At 56.1% G+C, this 15815-nt stretch overlaps 2 protein-coding genes across 9 annotated transcripts in view; both read right to left on the bottom strand.

Moving 5' to 3' along the window:
- Ptk7 (protein tyrosine kinase 7 (inactive)) overlaps positions 1–562 on the bottom strand; it is a 63459-nt gene extending 62897 nt beyond the window's left edge. The window contains exon 1 of one of the 2 annotated variants that reach the window (XM_028887221.2): positions 332–562. In XM_028887221.2, coding sequence (XP_028743054.1) covers positions 332–386 — 55 coding nt within the window. In that variant the 5' untranslated portion in view covers positions 387–562. The remainder of the gene's footprint in view (positions 1–331) is intronic. The other variant, XM_037199583.1, reaches the window with a different exon arrangement.
- A 1112-nt stretch (positions 563–1674) lies between these two features.
- Positions 1675–15709, bottom strand: Klc4 (kinesin light chain 4). Of its 7 annotated transcripts, none has more exons than XM_028887154.2 (17): positions 15604–15662; positions 14285–14425; positions 13831–14112; positions 12151–12381; positions 10864–10945; positions 9876–10095; positions 9349–9436; positions 7156–7257; positions 6843–7016; positions 6430–6529; positions 6216–6268; positions 5965–6035; positions 5637–5745; positions 3471–3611; positions 3046–3161; positions 2844–2907; positions 1675–2121 (listed from the first exon to the last, which is right to left on the bottom strand). In XM_028887154.2, exons 2-17 carry the CDS (start codon positions 14360–14362, stop codon positions 2071–2073), a joined length of 1962 nt encoding a protein of 653 aa, XP_028742987.1. In that variant the 5' UTR covers positions 14363–14425; positions 15604–15662; the 3' UTR covers positions 1675–2070. The 7 variants fall into 7 exon arrangements, with proteins under 7 accessions (XP_028742987.1, XP_028742985.1, XP_028742986.1 ...); XM_028887152.2 differs by lacking the exon at positions 15604–15662 and adding an exon at positions 15075–15575; XM_028887153.2 differs by lacking the exon at positions 15604–15662 and adding an exon at positions 14714–14832.
- Between the last annotated feature and the right edge of the window lie 106 nt (positions 15710–15815).

The raw sequence follows: 15815 nt of genomic DNA, 5'->3' as shown, positions 1-15815 counted from the left end.
CGGGACACTCTCAGGGTGTCTGCACCCTCTCACGGGAGGGGAAGGCACTGTTCCCCAAAGAGGAGCTCCGCAGCAGGGCTCGGGAGCCGGCGACTCCGGGCAACGCTCGAGCAAACTCTCGGGTCCGGCGGGCGGGCGGGCGGGCGGGGAGAACTCGCGCCCCAGCGCACCGCGCGCGGGGGCGTCGCCAACCCCGGGTCCCCGAACTCCCAGCGAGCCTCTCCACCGGCCCAATCGCCCAGCCCACCTCTCCAGGGCCCTTCCTGCCCCCGGGACTACCGCGCTTCTCATAAGCCTAGCTCGGTACCCCCGGTTCTCGGGGGGGACTCACCGGCCAGGAGCGGCAACAGCAGAGTGCTGAGCAGAGGCAGCGGGCGGGCTCCCATCGTGGCGGGCTGCAGGGGAGCGGCGAGGCTCAAGGCGCACGGACGAGCGGGCGCGCCGACCGGAGCGCGGGGGGCCGCTGCAGCAGCCGCAGCCCGAGCCCGAGGCGTCCGGAGCTGGAGCCGCGCGCGCCCCGTACCTCCAAGCCCTCGCGCGCCACCGCCGCCGCCAAACCACGCCCCCGACGCCCCCTCCCCTCCGCCCGCACGGCGCCCCGCCCCCTGACGCCCCCTTCCTCGCCGTCGAGGGGAGGAGCTGGCCGTTGAGGGACGGCTCTGGAGAAGGATGGGGGACAGTGGCGGTCCCGGGGGAGTGCCAGAGGCCGGGACGTTGTGCCCACCGCCTGGTGTGTCCACCGGGACGCAGGAGAACCAAAGTGACTCTCGGGATTCTGTGGCCCCTTAGGAACGATGGTCACTCTGGACCTACCTAGAGGTCTGGACCAATAGTATTGCCCAGTATTCTCCAAGTTGGTGGAGATAAAAGTGTCGGGAGACAGACCAATAAGGTGTCGCAGGCGTCCACGCATAAGAGGGCATAACGTGGTGCCCTGCTGAACAGATGTAGCTGGGAGGGGGAGGGGCGTGACTGCAGTCAGCTTTGGCACCGGACAAATCCGAACCCAAGGTAGAAACCCTGGGCTCTGAAAGCCGGCGAAAGAAAGCTATTAAACAGACGTTCATCCCAAGTCCATCTCCAGGCAGTCTGGGCTGTGTCAGGGCACGGCCAAATCTCCAGCTGTGGGGAGGCCCGGCGCAGCCCTTGTTCCACGCACCCTCCACCCCCAGCGCCACCACCCCCACATTCTTTCTTTGTTGTGAAAGCAGCAAGGGGTGTGGGAGGCGGGTCAGGAGAAGTCAGGCTCTCGAGGATGGGCCCCAGCTGCTGACAGGCCTCCAGGATATGCAAGAGGGGATGGGTAGTGCCTTGTCCCCCTTCTGGCTCTGGAGGGCCCCCCAGGCCTGCTTAGACCTCCCTTCCCCCAAGCAGCTGGGAGGAGGGAAGGAAGCCACGGAGCCCTCACAGGCAGGAGAAGTGGCGCCAGGACGCCAGGGTCCTGCCACATGGCCACCACATGTCCCTGACAGCCCGGTCCACAGCACCTTCTCCTCGTAGGCCTCCTTCCCCATCCCCCAGATGCCTTCCTCCAGAGAGGGCACGCACCGGGAGAAACCGGGAAAAAGCCAAGGATCCAACAGTCCCACTGCCCCATCTACCACTGCCCTCACCCTCACCCTCCCTCCGTCAAGAGCCTATCACACCCCATACTTCAATCAAGACTCAAGCCGCAAAAGGTTACCTGATTCTTTTATTAAAGAAACATCGTGAAATACATGGACCTGAAGTGAGGCAGAGGGCAGGGAGGAAAGAGGCTAGCCCCAAACCCTCTGACAGAAAAACCAGCAGCAGGCACATGCCGGAGATGCAACCTGCTTTTCAGAAGCCCACCTTGGGGGCCTCGGTGAGCTACTCTAGAGGACTCCAAAGTCGAGAGGCTATCCTGAGGGCCCTTCCAAAGGGGCGGGCGTTCGTGAGGAAGGAGCCTAGACCCCAGAGGCTGCACTCTTCCCTTTCAACTGTCCTCCTTCACCTTCCCATGTGGGTTGGGAAGGACAGGAGCAACGAGGAATGCTGGGAGGCTGTGGGGCCCCAGCAGATGGGGGTGTGGGGGCTGGCGCCTGAATGTCAGCTGCTTGAAGAGAGGTCCATCGTGCTGGCACTGAAGCCCCGGGAAACCTGAAACAGACCCCACCAGCCAGCCCATGAGCCCTGGGGGCTCCCACAGTCTCTCTGGACCTGGGATGAAACCTCCAACCTCCACTCAAACTCTAGGACTTCGCTTAGGCACAGTCTGCTGGAGGACACCGGGCGGAAACCCAGGGATACTGGTTTGTACCGGTTATGAGCCGACACAAGAGGGCACCGCACTGAACTATCACTGCTCTTTCCTCAAAGAGACTCAATTCCTTTTGTGTTATTCCTTTTTCATTCCTTACTAAGACCTCAAGGGACCTGCAGCTCTAAATCATTCTGGGATTATTCCTAATTCCAAAGTAGCAGTTTGGAGGGCATCAGTGGCTGGCACTCTCCTGATGAACCTGTACTTACTGTCTGGCCTGAGACTCACTCACTTGCTCAATCGCTCTCTCTGGTTTTTGATTTTTTTTTTTTTTTTTTTTTTTTTATGAGACAGGGTTTCTCTGTGTAGCCCTGGCCAACCTGGAACTCACTCTGTAGACCAGGCTGGCCTGCCTCTGCCTCCCGAGTGCTGGGATTAAAGGCGTGTCCACCATCAGTGCCAGCATCGGAAACTGTCCCTTGATGCCTAGCCATCCAATACCACACCATCAGCTGGACTCCCGAAGGGCTCCAGGCTCTCAGGCCACCTTCATCATGGGGACACCTCCACCCTCCCCGCTGCCCCTGGAGCTGCCTTCTGGGAGTCCTTCCTTCCTCACCTGGAGTGGGGCTGCACTGGGTTGGTTCAGGTAGTTCAGCGAGGCTGCCCGCTTCATGTTGCTGCTACAAGGGAAAGAGAGCACTGAGGCCAGCCCACTGTCCCTCGTGTAGGACACTTCTAGGCCATTTCTCCAGCACCAAGAGAAGCTGCAGGCAAGGGCCTGCTGGCCTGCTTTGTCAAACCTCAACCGTGTCATGTACCTGGAAGGCCGAGGCTCAGTGCCTTGGAGCTTCCTCACCAGGAGTTCACTGCTTCTACGGAGTACGTCCCGGATCTTGCCCAGAGAGCCGCTCCTCTGCAGGGCACCACTGCCGTCCTATCAGAAAGAGATGGGCAGTGGGGGAAAAGGGGTTCCGTGTGGCCTGGCTCCCAAGTCGACCCCTGCCATTTACTCTGCACACGTCCCCTGTCCCTGAAGCCCAGCGGCTGAGAACAAGAGCCCTGTCCGTCCATCCGTCCGTCCGTCTGTCCATCCATCCGTCCGTCCGAAGCAGACTCCAGGGACAGACCTAACCGGTGGGGACAGCAGGACCAATACCGTGTACAAACTTGGAGAAAGACAGCCTCAGAGCTCCTCGGTGCTCACAAGAAGGGACAGGGCAGGGCAGCGGCACTGGGCACTCACCCCTGACCACTCCACAGCCACTGACGCGTCTTCACCTCCCTCGAATTTCACGCTGTCCCCAGGGCCCTCCTGAGTGGTCCTTCTCCCGTCACCTTCCCCGAGCAGTTCCGCCACCTTGGTCTGACTGATGGGGTCAGTGCCCTGGGAGGAAGGGGAGGAGATGCTAGGAAGATGGCTGAGCTGGAAAAGCACCAGCTGCTCTTCCAGAGGACACAGATTGGGTTCCCAGCTCCACAAGGCAGCTCACCATGCCAGTAACTGCAGAGCCAGGGATCCAGGGCCCTCTCCTGGCCTCTCTGAGCACTGTGTGCATGGGCAGATGCACATGCAGGCAAAAGACCCCCACACATAAAATAATAAAATCTTTAAAGACAAAAAAATAGACGGAAGGCGCTAAGACTTCATAGTCCTTAAATCTCAGGATGGGGCTTTCGGTCTTTTTCCCCCTCCTTACACAAACACTGGGCAGAATCTGCTCTGTGTGGCGGTAGTGTGGCCTTACACAGACTTACGTGTAGCTATGTCCCAGAGTGAATGGGCAACTTACTAAGTCAGCTGAGACCCGTAACTGGAGGAATTCTGACTTGGGTCTCTCCTCGACCTCACCTGCTTCATGCACGCCAGCCGGTCACGGGGAAGAGCTGCATTTCTACAGCTCTGCCCTGTGGAGTGGATCCATGTCGTGTTGTGTTCTTTTCTATCATCTGTGCATATTCCCACACGCTGTTGGAGAGAGCAGTGACTGCCCTCCCTGGCTGCTCCTCACTCATTCTCTCGGAGACAGGCTCTCACGGTACTTAGAGCTTGCCAACTGGCTGGACTGGCTGGCCAGCAAACCCCAGGGGGCCTCTTGTCTCTGCCTCCCCAGCTTAGGTCCTCCTGGTCGTCTCCCCCAACTCCCCCGACACTGGACTGTTGTGTGTGATGGGAAGAGGCGCACACACTGCCACAGCAGGAGGTCGGAGGGCACTCGAGAGGGATTCCTCTCCTTCCACTTGTCCATGGGTTCCAGAGACTTGACTCAGCTCACAGGACTGTGCAGCAAGCGCCTTTACCCACTGGGCCAACTTACCAGCCCTGGGGTGTTAGTTTGTTTGTTTGTTAGTTGGTTGGTTGGTTTGTTGGGTTTTTTTTTTGAGACAGGGTTTCTCTTGTAGCCCTGGCTGCCCTGGAACTCACTCTGTAGACCAGGCTGGCCTCGAACTCAGAGATCCGCCTGGCTCTGCCTCCTGAGTGCTGGGATTAAAGGCATGCTTAGCTGAAGCTAGCCTATAATTCATCATGTAGCCCAGGCTAGCCTCAAACTCACAGTAATAATTCCGCCTCAGCCTCCTGAATGCTGGAATTACAAGCACAAGCCACTACAGCAGCTGTGAAGGGAATCTTGACTCTGGTACCATGACACAAAGGCAAGTATGGAGTAAGAACGTTCTTAAAGACCACCACAGCTACAGGACTGCCCCACCCTCGCAGCACGGGCACAAAAAGCCTTCAGGCCCGCCCTTCTTGGCCCTCCCACTCTGGACTTTTATTTTGGTTTGAGACAGGGTCTCTCTCTCTCTCTTTCTCTCTCTCTCTCTCTCTCTCTCTCTCTCTTTCTCTCTCTCTCTCTCCTTTTTTTTTTTTTTTTAACTTTCTGGAGCTGAGGACCGAACCCAGGACCCTGTGCTTGCCAGGCAAGTGCTCTACCACTGAACTAAATCCCCAACCCCTTAAAGATTTATTTATTGGCTGCGTGTGGTGGTACACATACCTTTAACCCCAGCACTTGGAAAACAGAGGCAAACAGGCAAACAGATCTTTAGTTCAAGACCAACCTGGTCTACAGAGTGAGTTCCAGGATAGCCAGGGCTACACAGAGAAACCCTGTCTCGGGGGAAAAAAGATTTATTCATCTTATTTTATATGTATATGTGTCTGCCTGGGTGATGTATGTGCATCTCATGCATGCTGGTACCCATGGAGGCCAAAAGATGGCATTGGATCCTCTGGAACTTGAGTTACAGGCAGTTGTGAGCTGCTTGATGTGGGTGCTGGGGACTGAACCTGGGTCCTGTGTAACATCAGCAAGTGCCTACAATTGCTGTTATCCATCCCTGATAGAGGCCAGCCTGGAACTCCCTCATTACAGAGAGGCACCACTGCCCTGTGCTGTGGGCTCCTGACCTGCTTCCGGGAACGCAGGGCACATTCCTCCAAGGTCTCAGCTGCCTCCAGCTTTCCCTGGCGCCTGTACAGAGCCCCTAGGTTTCTCAGGGTGGTGTTCACTGTGGGGCTGCAGGGAGATGAGAGAGAGAAGGCAGGGAGAGGGATTCAGAAATGGAGAGCACAGCCCCACAGCAGAGCGCTTGCCGAGCGTACACGGGCCCTGCAAAACCCTCAGCACCACAAGGACAAGGGACAGAAAGGGGCAGGGAGGGGCAGAGGAAAGGCTGAGAGAAGACAGAGGAGCACCCCAGACCGCTGACCCTCCTGCTGACCCCGGGCAGCTCACCTGCTCACTTTGCAGGCCTTGTACCACCCTCCGTACTCTGCATAGGGGGTGCCGCTCTCCCGGTGCCGGCTCTGGGGATGGAAGCAGAAAGATGCTGGGCAGAGGTGGGCGCAGGGCTAAGGTGCACGCTGGGGCGGGAAAGGCACTGTATACACTGAGGGCTGGGGCGAGAAGTCGGGGGCTAAACCGACACAAGGATCGAGCCAGAGGCGCTGGTGGCCTCCAGCTCCCAGGCTGCGTCCCCCACTCACCCTGCTCATTTCTTCCCGCTCCTCAGCATGCATCCAGATAGGCTTGTGGTCATCTGAGGATGACACATTGAGTGAGGGGTAAGAGAACAGATCTGGACACGATGTGGGGAGCCAGAGCCCACAGGCCGATGGGCTAGACTGACAAGGTCTGGCTGTCCCAACCCACCCATGTGTGGTCCACCATCTAGCCCCCTTCCCAGACCTTACCACTCACCATCCACAGATCCAAACTCCTGCACATGGGCACGGGTCAGGATCTCTTTGTACAGAGCCTCAGCCTCCGAGTACTTGCCCTGCTTTAGGTAACAGGAAGCCTAGAGACAGAGAACAGAAGCACAGGAGCAAGAGGCGGGCGGAGGGAGCGGGTCTCAGCCAGACGTCTTGGGGTCTGTCCCTGAGACCCCCCTCATTCATCCTGCTATAGCTGAGGGCTAGTTACTCCCGCCAACCCCCAGTAGGACGGGAACCTCTGGCAGTTCAGTGAAGCAGGCCTTCTATCCTCCAAGGCAGCCCTAGAGAGGCACCAAGTTGGCAAAGGAATGTGCCCCATTCTTAAGCTTTCTGAGTCCAGGATCCTCGGGGAGGCTTTCCCCTCCCCCTTCCCACCCCTGGCTCTTCCTTCCTTACCAGGTTGTTCTTGGTCCGAGCTACGTTAGGGTTGTCCGGCCCTAGCTGGCTCTCGTAGATGGCTAGCGCCCGCTGGTAATAACGTTCTACCGCCTCGTACTTGCCCTGGTTTTGACACAGGAGGGCCAAGTTGTTCAGCTGCTTTGCCACATCCGGGTGGTCGGTGCCCAGGACCTGAGAGAGAGCAAAAGAACAAATTACTACGATCGCCTGTCTGCGTGCATGAGGAGCAGAAGGAAAAGAAGGAAGAAGATAGTCAGAGAGGACGGCAGGGTGAAGGGCTGGGGGGGGGGACGAGGAAGAGGGCGGGCACCTTTTCTCGGATCTCCAGTGCCCGCTGGCACAATGGCTCTGCCTCCTTGTATTTGCCCCTTTTGCCATACAGCACAGCCAGGTTGTTGAGCGTGGCGGCCACCTGCAAAGGAAGGCCACCCCATCACACACCAGTGCTGCGTGTGAATCCCCAGTTCTCCGTGCCCAGCAGAGCCCAGGGCAACAAGAGACACAGACTCCACGCAGGAGAATGCTTGCTGCCAAGCCTGCAGACCTAAACTCACGGGGGACGGAGGGACCAACCCCAGTGAGCTGGCTGTCCTCTGACCTCTGGGTCAACCCCTTTCTCTCCCCTTTAAAAAGGACACAGTCTACCACAGAGCCAGAGGCTGGGAAGGGGGAAACTACAAACAGAATGCCTGAAGCTCTACGAGGGTGAGGGTATCGCCCTCTAGAGGGATTTCTAAACATTTCTAGAGGTGGTTTCTGGCTGCAGTGCAGTGCTATTCACAAAGGGAGGCGGGAAAGCTGTGGATACTCTGTGTGTGTGTGTGTGTGTGTGTACACACACGCTGTACGGCTCTGACAACTTAGGAACGCCCTGCTGGGCCAGTGAGCACAGGGCAGAAGGGGGTCAAGATCGAAGGGCTGCCGAGATGCGGCCTCCCTGCCTAGGTAATGTAATGTTCATCACAGGGAACTGCTCTCACAAGGCCACCTCATTTCCAAAGACATCATTGCTCATTTTCTCAACTATGACAACCCATCAAACGCTTGGCATTATGTCCTTACTATATGCTATTTCTAAAACTTTTTCCTTTTAAAAAGCTCTTAATGAGGGGCTGGAGAGATGGCTCAGAGGTTAAGAGCACTGGCAGCTCTTCCAGAGGTCCTGAGTTCAATTCCCAGCAACTACATGGCTGCTCACAACCATCTGTAATGAGATCTGGTGCCCTCTTCTGGCCAGCAGGAGTACATGCAGGCATAATAAATAAATCTTAAAAATAAAATTTAAAAAAGCTCCTTCTGAATGAAGTGTATGTGTGTCTATATGTGGGAATGTACATGGGAACGTAGGTACTGGTGGAGACCAGAGGTGCCAGATGCCGATTGCTGTCAGCCACCTGACATGGGTGCTGGGAGCTGAATTCCGGTCCTCTGCAAGAGCAGTGTGCGCTCTTAACTGCTGAACCATCTCTCCGGCCCCCAATTCTTTCTTTGGTTTTTTGAGACAGGGTTTCTCTGTGTAGCTTTGGCTGTCCTGGAACTCACTCTGTAGACCAGGCTGGCCTCGAACTCACAGAGATCCGCCTGCCTCTGCTTCCCGAGTGCTGGGATTAAAGGCCTGCGCCACCGTGCCTGGCTGGCTTTCACTTTCATCTTATCACTTCTATAATAAACCCAACATCAGATTATTTTGTTATTTCTTCTAGCATAGTTATACTCAGCTATTTATTCTACATTGTACTGTATGTATTATGTAATTAAAAAGTATGCTCTGTCTCTTCTATAGTCATTGGAGTTACTTTTTAGTCCTGTTACCTGTTTGGGGGAAATCATATGTACAGGTAGGATATTTTAACTGTAAATTAAATTTCAAGAAAAACCATTTGTCATAAAAAGAGAGTCAAAGGTCTAGGGGTATTGACTCATGGAGTCAAAGTTCAGTGGCAGGCTGCTTCTCTAACCTCAGCAAGGCCCTGGATTCGAGCCCTAGTTCCTATAGAAACATGAGGGAAAGGGAGCCAAGAGCAGGAATAAGAAGGATAAACGTGGTCAGAGTATGTCACAGACGTGCGTGAAGTGTACTAACTAGAGCGGTGACTCGGAGGTTACGCGTGACGGCCGCTCTTCAGAGGACCTACATTCAATTCCAAGCACCCACGTGTAAGATCTGATGCTTCTTCTGGCCTCACAGGCACTGCACACACGTGGTGCACAAATATACATGCAAACTACCCATACACATAAAATTAGAATAGAAGAAAAGGGGCTCTTTGAAAGAAACTGTCATAATTAAACCCGTTATTTTGTACAATTACTAGACACTACTATAAAATGTAAGTAACAAAAAGGAGTCGCTGGGTCTCAGAGAACTGAGAAGCACTGAGTTCGCAGACAGGGCGTGAAAGTTCTCGAGCCTCCTTTATCAGCAGCTGCAGTGAGTGGACTGAGGGAAGCACACAGAGGGCTAAGAGGCCAAGAAGCAGAGTGGGCGGCCGGAAATACTGACGGCTGGGTGGTCCCGGCCTAGGGTGCTCTCCCGGATGCTGAGGGCATCGTTCAGCAGGTGGGCAGCCTCCTTGTACTTATTCTGGTCCCTGGAAAGCAGCAAAAATGATGGGTGTCAGCACGCACTCTGTCCCCAGTCCACCTCTTCCCCTCCCTTCCTTTGAAAGGATTGGGGTACACTTAGAGATCAGGGACTCCCCTGAAGTCAGAAAGCCTGCTGCTGCAGGAATAAAGCTTCATGACACACACCAGGCTGTAGATCACTGCCATCCCCAGAGAAAGCCACAAGCTGAATGACACACACACACACACACACACACACACACACACACACACACACACACACACAGTCTCCAGAGAGGCCAGAGAAACAAAGAGCCGGAGGGATGAGTATTCTCTGAGGTCAAGGGTTTGGGATTGGAGAAAGCGAGGGTTCTAGTGTGGAGGACAAGCCCTTGGGGGAGCGTCCAGCAGAGGAGAGGAGGCAGGATGTGAGCCGTCATAGAAATGGAGGAGAGCAGTGCTCACCGATACACCAAAGCCAGGATGTTGAGCATGGTAGCCACGTCAGGGTGACCTCGGCCAGAGGTGCGCTCCAGGTCCTCTAGCGCCTGCTTGCAGAGCGGCACAGCCACCTCATAGCGCCCCTGAGCGGCATACTGGATGACCAGGTTGTGCAGGGTCCGCAACCTTGCTGGGATCTCATATCCGCCCTGCTGGGCTGCTGTAGCACCCTGGCCACGGGACACTAACTCATGACAGAAAAAAACAGGGCATTTCCTCAGAGGACTCCTCCTTTTCCTTTACTGCTCCCCCACATGCCCCCCCTTGTCTCTATGCTGGCTCCCACCAGGCTCTCAAAGGAGACTGGACACCACTGTTCTTTTACCCACACCCTTGCACTTGTGGGTCACAGTCCGATTTACTCTCTCAGAAAGTCACTCACCTAACATTTACTCAAAAAGCCTGTGCTAGGGGGGCCCAGCAAAGCCAAGTCACGAAAGGCTTGGGGATTCGCTGCAGCTCTGGCCCAGGGTTAGTCTCCACTGGACTGAGAACTGACCAGTGGACCCAGCATCTCTTGGGGACTCCCTGCAGCTCCGGCCCAGGGTTAGTCTCCATTGGACTGAGAACTGACTAGTGGACCCAGCATCTCCTGGGGACTCCCTGCAGCTCCGGCCCAGGGTTAGTCTCCACTGGACTGAGAACTGACCAGTGGACCCAGCATCTCTTGGGGACTCCCTGCAGCTCCGGCCCAGGGTTAGTCTCCACTGGACTGAGAACTGACCAGTGGACCCAGCATCTCTTCCATCTTGGTAACCTAGCGCACGACACTTATTTAATACTGATGGGCACGGAAAGGGGGAGGAGCTCTAGACCTAGCCTGGGACCCACCCAGTCCCCAAAGGAAGTGGAGAACTTGTCTGTGGATGTGGAGACCCTATCGGAGTGGGCCAGAGCTGGAAGCAGCTTCCGGTTGCCCCTCATCACCTTCTAGCCCCAAAGGTAGACTCACAGCCATTGCTGGAATCTTCCTCCTCCTCGTTGGGGAAGAGGTCATCCAGGGAATCCTTGGTGGCATCTCCTTCCTTCTCCTCCTGGAAGAGAAGGGACAGCATGCCAGACCCCAATGGTTCCTCTAAGCCACAAAGTCATCAAGCGAAGGGGCTGAACTCTGTCCCAGCCTCCACCCCTGGAAAAGCGGCTGATCCAGCCACGCACAGGCCTCTTAGATGGAAAACCCAGGGACGTCTTAGCCAAAGGCTCACGACTGCTTCTCACCCACAAAGCTCTCTTCCTAGCACCCTTATCTCAGCCTCCCTCTCTCTCACACTCACTTCTGGTGATTACAGCCTTGTGCCAATCCCTGTGCGTTTACGCTGATTATACGTCTCTCCTGAGGGGAGGGAGTCTGTCTGCTCTTGCTGACACGTACCCAAAGTGTCTGGCTCAGCCTTGGGCTCACCTTCTCCCTTTGCTTAGTGTGGGCTTAGGGCCTGGCCCTTACTATCGGACACACTTCCATGATGGAAATGTGCTTTTCTCCATCAGGGATGGTGACCTTACATAGAGACTTCAAACTCTCCTAACAGGCTCACCAGTCTGTCCCAGGCAAATTATCTCTTCACCGTCCCTGGGAATTCCGCTCCAGTGCAGAAAGCTCCTCTTTCCCCACGAAATCCAGCACAACTCTTAACCCATTTACGTGAACCTGCCACCCTAACCGCTACCCAAGCCTGCAGCCCACCTCCTGTCCGAACCCTTCTGACCATGCCAGCCCTCGGGGACCTATCTCTGTGGAAGTCCCTTTGTGGGACTGGCCACATCCAGACTGTGCACCTGCTGCTTGTCCAGTCACATCGTGTCCTCAAGTACGAGCCCAGCTCTCCACAGACGTTATAAGCCTGAGAAGACAGGTGCCTTTTCATAGATCTCCTCCTCTGCACTCACAGGGCCCAGGGTACATAACACCTGCTCAGTAGGGGCTGACCCACGCACGGCCTGAGAGAAAACTGTAAGGGAATCTCCTGCATAAAGGGGGCTATGCTCTCCCTAACCACAGCCCTGAGGATTCTGGGTCTGAGTTGTCTGACTGTTTATCTTGCTCCACATACTATTAACCAGGAGAACAAGAACTTCCACCCCACTCTCTAGGGGAGTACACATTTAATTAAAATGGACAGCTATCAAGGCTGAAAATAAGTCTTCCAAGTGGGAACACGCTAGGCATTGAAGTTTCCTGTGGGATGATGGGGACGTCGCCCTGCCTGTGGTCCCGGCAAACCCTGGTTGTGCAGCTCACCATGCTGGGCCCATCCTCATCATACTGGCGCAGCTGCCTCAAGAACTCCAGGTGCTTCTTTTCCTCCTCGAGCTGGGCCACGGCCTGCTCACTGCGCTGCAGCCGCTGCTGCGTGCCTGCCAGCTCATCTCGGAGCCACTGGTTCTCCTGGCACAGGCGGCGGACCTGAGCCCGCAGCTTCTGCTTCTCCGACTCCACTGTGCTCAGGTGGCTGGCCAGGGCCAGCATCACCTAGGTGGGGACATCACATGAGCTACAGTCTTCCGGATAAGAGCATCCAGGGGACTTCTGAGAGACGGCCAGTCTGGGAGAGGCACCCAGGAATCAACAAGCAGGACTGCGCGGCAACAGCTCTACCATCCAGAGACACTTGGGGGGGCTGGAGCAGTGGTCCTCAGCCTCCCTGACACTGTGACCCTTCAACACAGGTCCTCATGGTGTGGGGACCCCAACATAAAATGATTTTGTTGCTACTTCGTGACTGTAATTTTGCTGCTGTTAGGAATTGTAATGTAAATATCTGATATGCAGCACATCTGATGTGTACAGGAGTTTCACAACCCCTGTGAAAAGGTTGTCTGACCCCAAAACGGATCACGATCCACAGGTTGAGAACCACTGGGCTGGAGAGGTGGCTCAGTGATTAAGAGCACTGGCTGCTCTTCCAGAGGACCCGGGCTCAATTCCCAGCGCCCACATGGCAGCTCACAACCACCTGTAACTCCAGCCCCAGGGGATCCGATGGCCTCTTCTGGCCTCTGTGGGTACCAGGCACACACGTAGCATACAGACAGACATGTAGACAAAACAGCCATATACATAAAATAAACAGATTAAGTTTTAAAAAGACACCCTGAACCCCATTTCACCACCTCCACCGTTTACATTCATCAGCTGCCAACCACGGCTCCCACCCAGGTCACCACAGCCTCTCCTGGTCTCTCTAGTTTCTGCCCTTACCCTCTCATCTGCTCCCAGTCCAGAAGGCAGAGGATCTCAGGCTGAGTCCATCACTCCTTAGGACATCTCAATAGCTCCTATCTCTCTCAACGGAAAAGCAAAGACCCCAGGACAGCCTACCAGCTCCGCATGATCCAGCTCCATCTCCAACAGCGTCCCTCCTCCTCCTCCCTTTCCTCCTCCTCCCCCTCCTCCTCAACTTCCTACTCTCTCCCCTCACTCAACATTCACTCTGCAGAAAGTCACACCAGCCCACCCCTTGCTAACCGCTAAACTCGCCAGCCAGGCTCAAAGGAAGGCCTTCGCACTTACCCTCCCTGCTTGGGACCCTGCTTCTTCCAGGGCTTGTTGCTCAAACGCCACCCTCTGAGTGAGGTCTTTTTTGACCACTCTATATGAAGCTGCATCCTCTCGCTCTCCTTCCCTCCTTTATCTCATCTTGCTGTCTTTAGCAGTCCTCACGGTAAATCATTTACTTATTTGCCTGTGCCCTGTCTCTCCCAGCTACAATATCAGCTCCAAGACGGCCAAGAATTGTACTGTCGTGTCCTGTGATGTGTCACCAGCATTCCAAAGAGGTGGCACACAGTAGGCACTTAATAAATATTTCATGAATGAACAAATCCAAGTTTCGAGGACAAGGTGACCGCCCCCCCCCCTTGCCTCAGGTGACTGACCCTCTCTGGGCTCTGGACCACTTGGCATCACCCCGACTCTTACCTGGGCCTCACTCAGTCCCAGTTCAATGTTCTCCATAGAGCGCCGCAGCTGCCGGGCCTTCTCGTGCACCAGCCCTTCCTCATGGCCGCCCTGTTGCAGACACTCAATGGTGTGGGACAAGCTCTGCAGCACAGCCTGATGCTCAGTGTGTAGGGCCTCCAGGCCTTGGCTCACCAACCTGGTGCTGCCCAGGATCTCCTCCTGGCTGAGCCGGTGTCCTGCAGGCTCATCCCGCTGCCCCAACACCAGGCCTGACATCCTGGCTGGGAGGGCTTGCCTGGCCTAGGGAGAAACCACGGAGCTCAGCTGGTGAAGACGAGAGACGCGCTGTGGGAGAGTGTCGGGGATCCAAGTGAGGGGAAGCGTTCGGGAGACCCGTCTGTGCTGGGCTGAAGGAAGGGAATGAGTAAGGGTTCCATAGCACTAACCATAAAGACGAAGGTGAGAGATTAACCTGAGTGAAGAGCTGTAGAACGAACAGGTGTGCTTTGAGCTCCAGGAATTTAGGATTTAGCGATTGGAGAGAGAGCATGGGTTAGGACAGAGAAGCCGGGGACCCGAGGCATTCCAAGGATCACAGAGGGCCTTGGGAAAACTGCAAAGGGAGCAGGGTTAAAGAGAACAGAATCTGCAGAAAACAGTGCTCCAATAAAGGGGCAGGACCCAAGGTTGGGGGCGGGAGGGGGGACCTACGACCCAGAAGCCCTCATTACAGGGCTCCGGAAGGTTGAAGGTCTTCAGGCTGCCGCAGCAAAGGACCCAAAGCCACCATCTCCCAGCCTGGTTAGCTCCTTTCCAACTAAACTTCAGGCCTCCCTTGCCGCCCCCCAGGCTTCGGACTGTCTTCCTACTTCCACAAAACTCATCTTTGAAGTCTCCTTACCTGCGTACAGAGCAGAGCCCTTGGCTTCAGGCGGCTCCCAGGCCTGAGCCCGGAAGAAACTCTGAACTGCAGCTAAGGATTTAGAAAGATCTGCACTGCCCAAAGTCCAGAAGTCCGGCAGCCCCACCCTCCTCTCTCACCGCTTCACAGCCACCCAGGACAAACACCCCCCCCCCTTCTGCCGACAGGTTCTTCAGAGACCAGGACTAATGTCCTTTCTTCCGTAACTCAGTCTCCTCGTTCCAGGTCGGAGGAGTTGCTTTCTCCCAATAAGGGAATGCAAGACTGATTTAATCTGGGACCTGCGGCCAGGGGTGTGCCTGCGAACGGCTGAGCAGGGAGACCGGGTTCGGATTCCCACCTGGAATAACGCAATAGGCTCCTTTCACAGCTTGGTCTGTCATGATCACCTAGCCAGGACCTTAGGGTGCCTCTCAAGCGCCTGATGGCTCAGGGAAGCATAGCAGATCTGATGAGCTGCGGGGCCACAGGGAACGGCGCTGGGCGCGGGCTACCCTGGCCTGGGGCTGCAATTCGGGGGTGTCTACGGCTGCTACCGTGCGCTGGGGCCCCCGGGTGAGCACAGAGACGGGCAGGGGCTGAGGGGAGGACGGTGTGAGTGAGGGCAGAGTCGCTGACCAAGACCCGACAGGGGGACAAGCTCGAGGTCACGGAGTCAGGCGGCCCGGCAGGGGGCGGGGCAGGCTGTCCTACTGTCTGTCTGTCTGGACGCCGAGGGGCGGGGAAGAATCGTGGGGGGCGGAGTTTTTGAGTCAGCCTGGAGTTTCGGGAGGTTGGTCGGAAGTGGTTTAGTCACCTGCCCCGGAGTGTGGGGATGCGGGTTGGTGCCATCCTAACCCTCAGCCCCAGGGGTGCTCCCAAGGACTCACCTGCACTCGGCTGGCCCGGCTGCCGCCTTGACGGGGACTGCCCCTTTAAATCCATCATGGCTGCCGCTCAAGGCGATTGTTTTGACGGCTCTGAGGGGCGGGGCCTGCCCCAGTCACGCGACCTCAGAGGCCGCCGGCAATTGGCTGAGGACTCGTTCTCCCCGGGCGGAGAGGAAGTCTGCGTCCTGCGACGCTCCCATTCGGTGGCCGCC

The sequence above is a fragment of the Peromyscus leucopus genome, chromosome 16_21 (assembly GCF_004664715.2).
Source record: "Peromyscus leucopus breed LL Stock chromosome 16_21, UCI_PerLeu_2.1, whole genome shotgun sequence".
NCBI lineage: Eukaryota > Metazoa > Chordata > Mammalia > Rodentia > Cricetidae > Peromyscus > Peromyscus leucopus.
This window is presented reverse-complemented; position numbering and strand designations above follow the sequence as displayed.

What these genes read in the sequence shown, in the direction of transcription:
- Klc4 (XM_028887154.2), bottom strand. Translation starts at nt 14,362, where the DNA reads ATGCTCTCTCTCCAATCGCTAAATCCTAAATTCCTGGAGCTCAAAGCA. An exon ending in AAGGCCTGCAAAGTGAGCAG is followed by an intron (nt 5,746 to 5,964) that starts GTGAGCTGCCCG and finishes ATCTCCCTGCAG; the next exon opens with CCCCACAGTGAACACCACCC. An exon ending in CCAGTGCAGCCCCACTCCAG is followed by an intron (nt 2,122 to 2,843) that starts GTGAGGAAGGAA and finishes GGTCTGTTTCAG; the next exon opens with GTTTCCCGGGGCTTCAGTGC.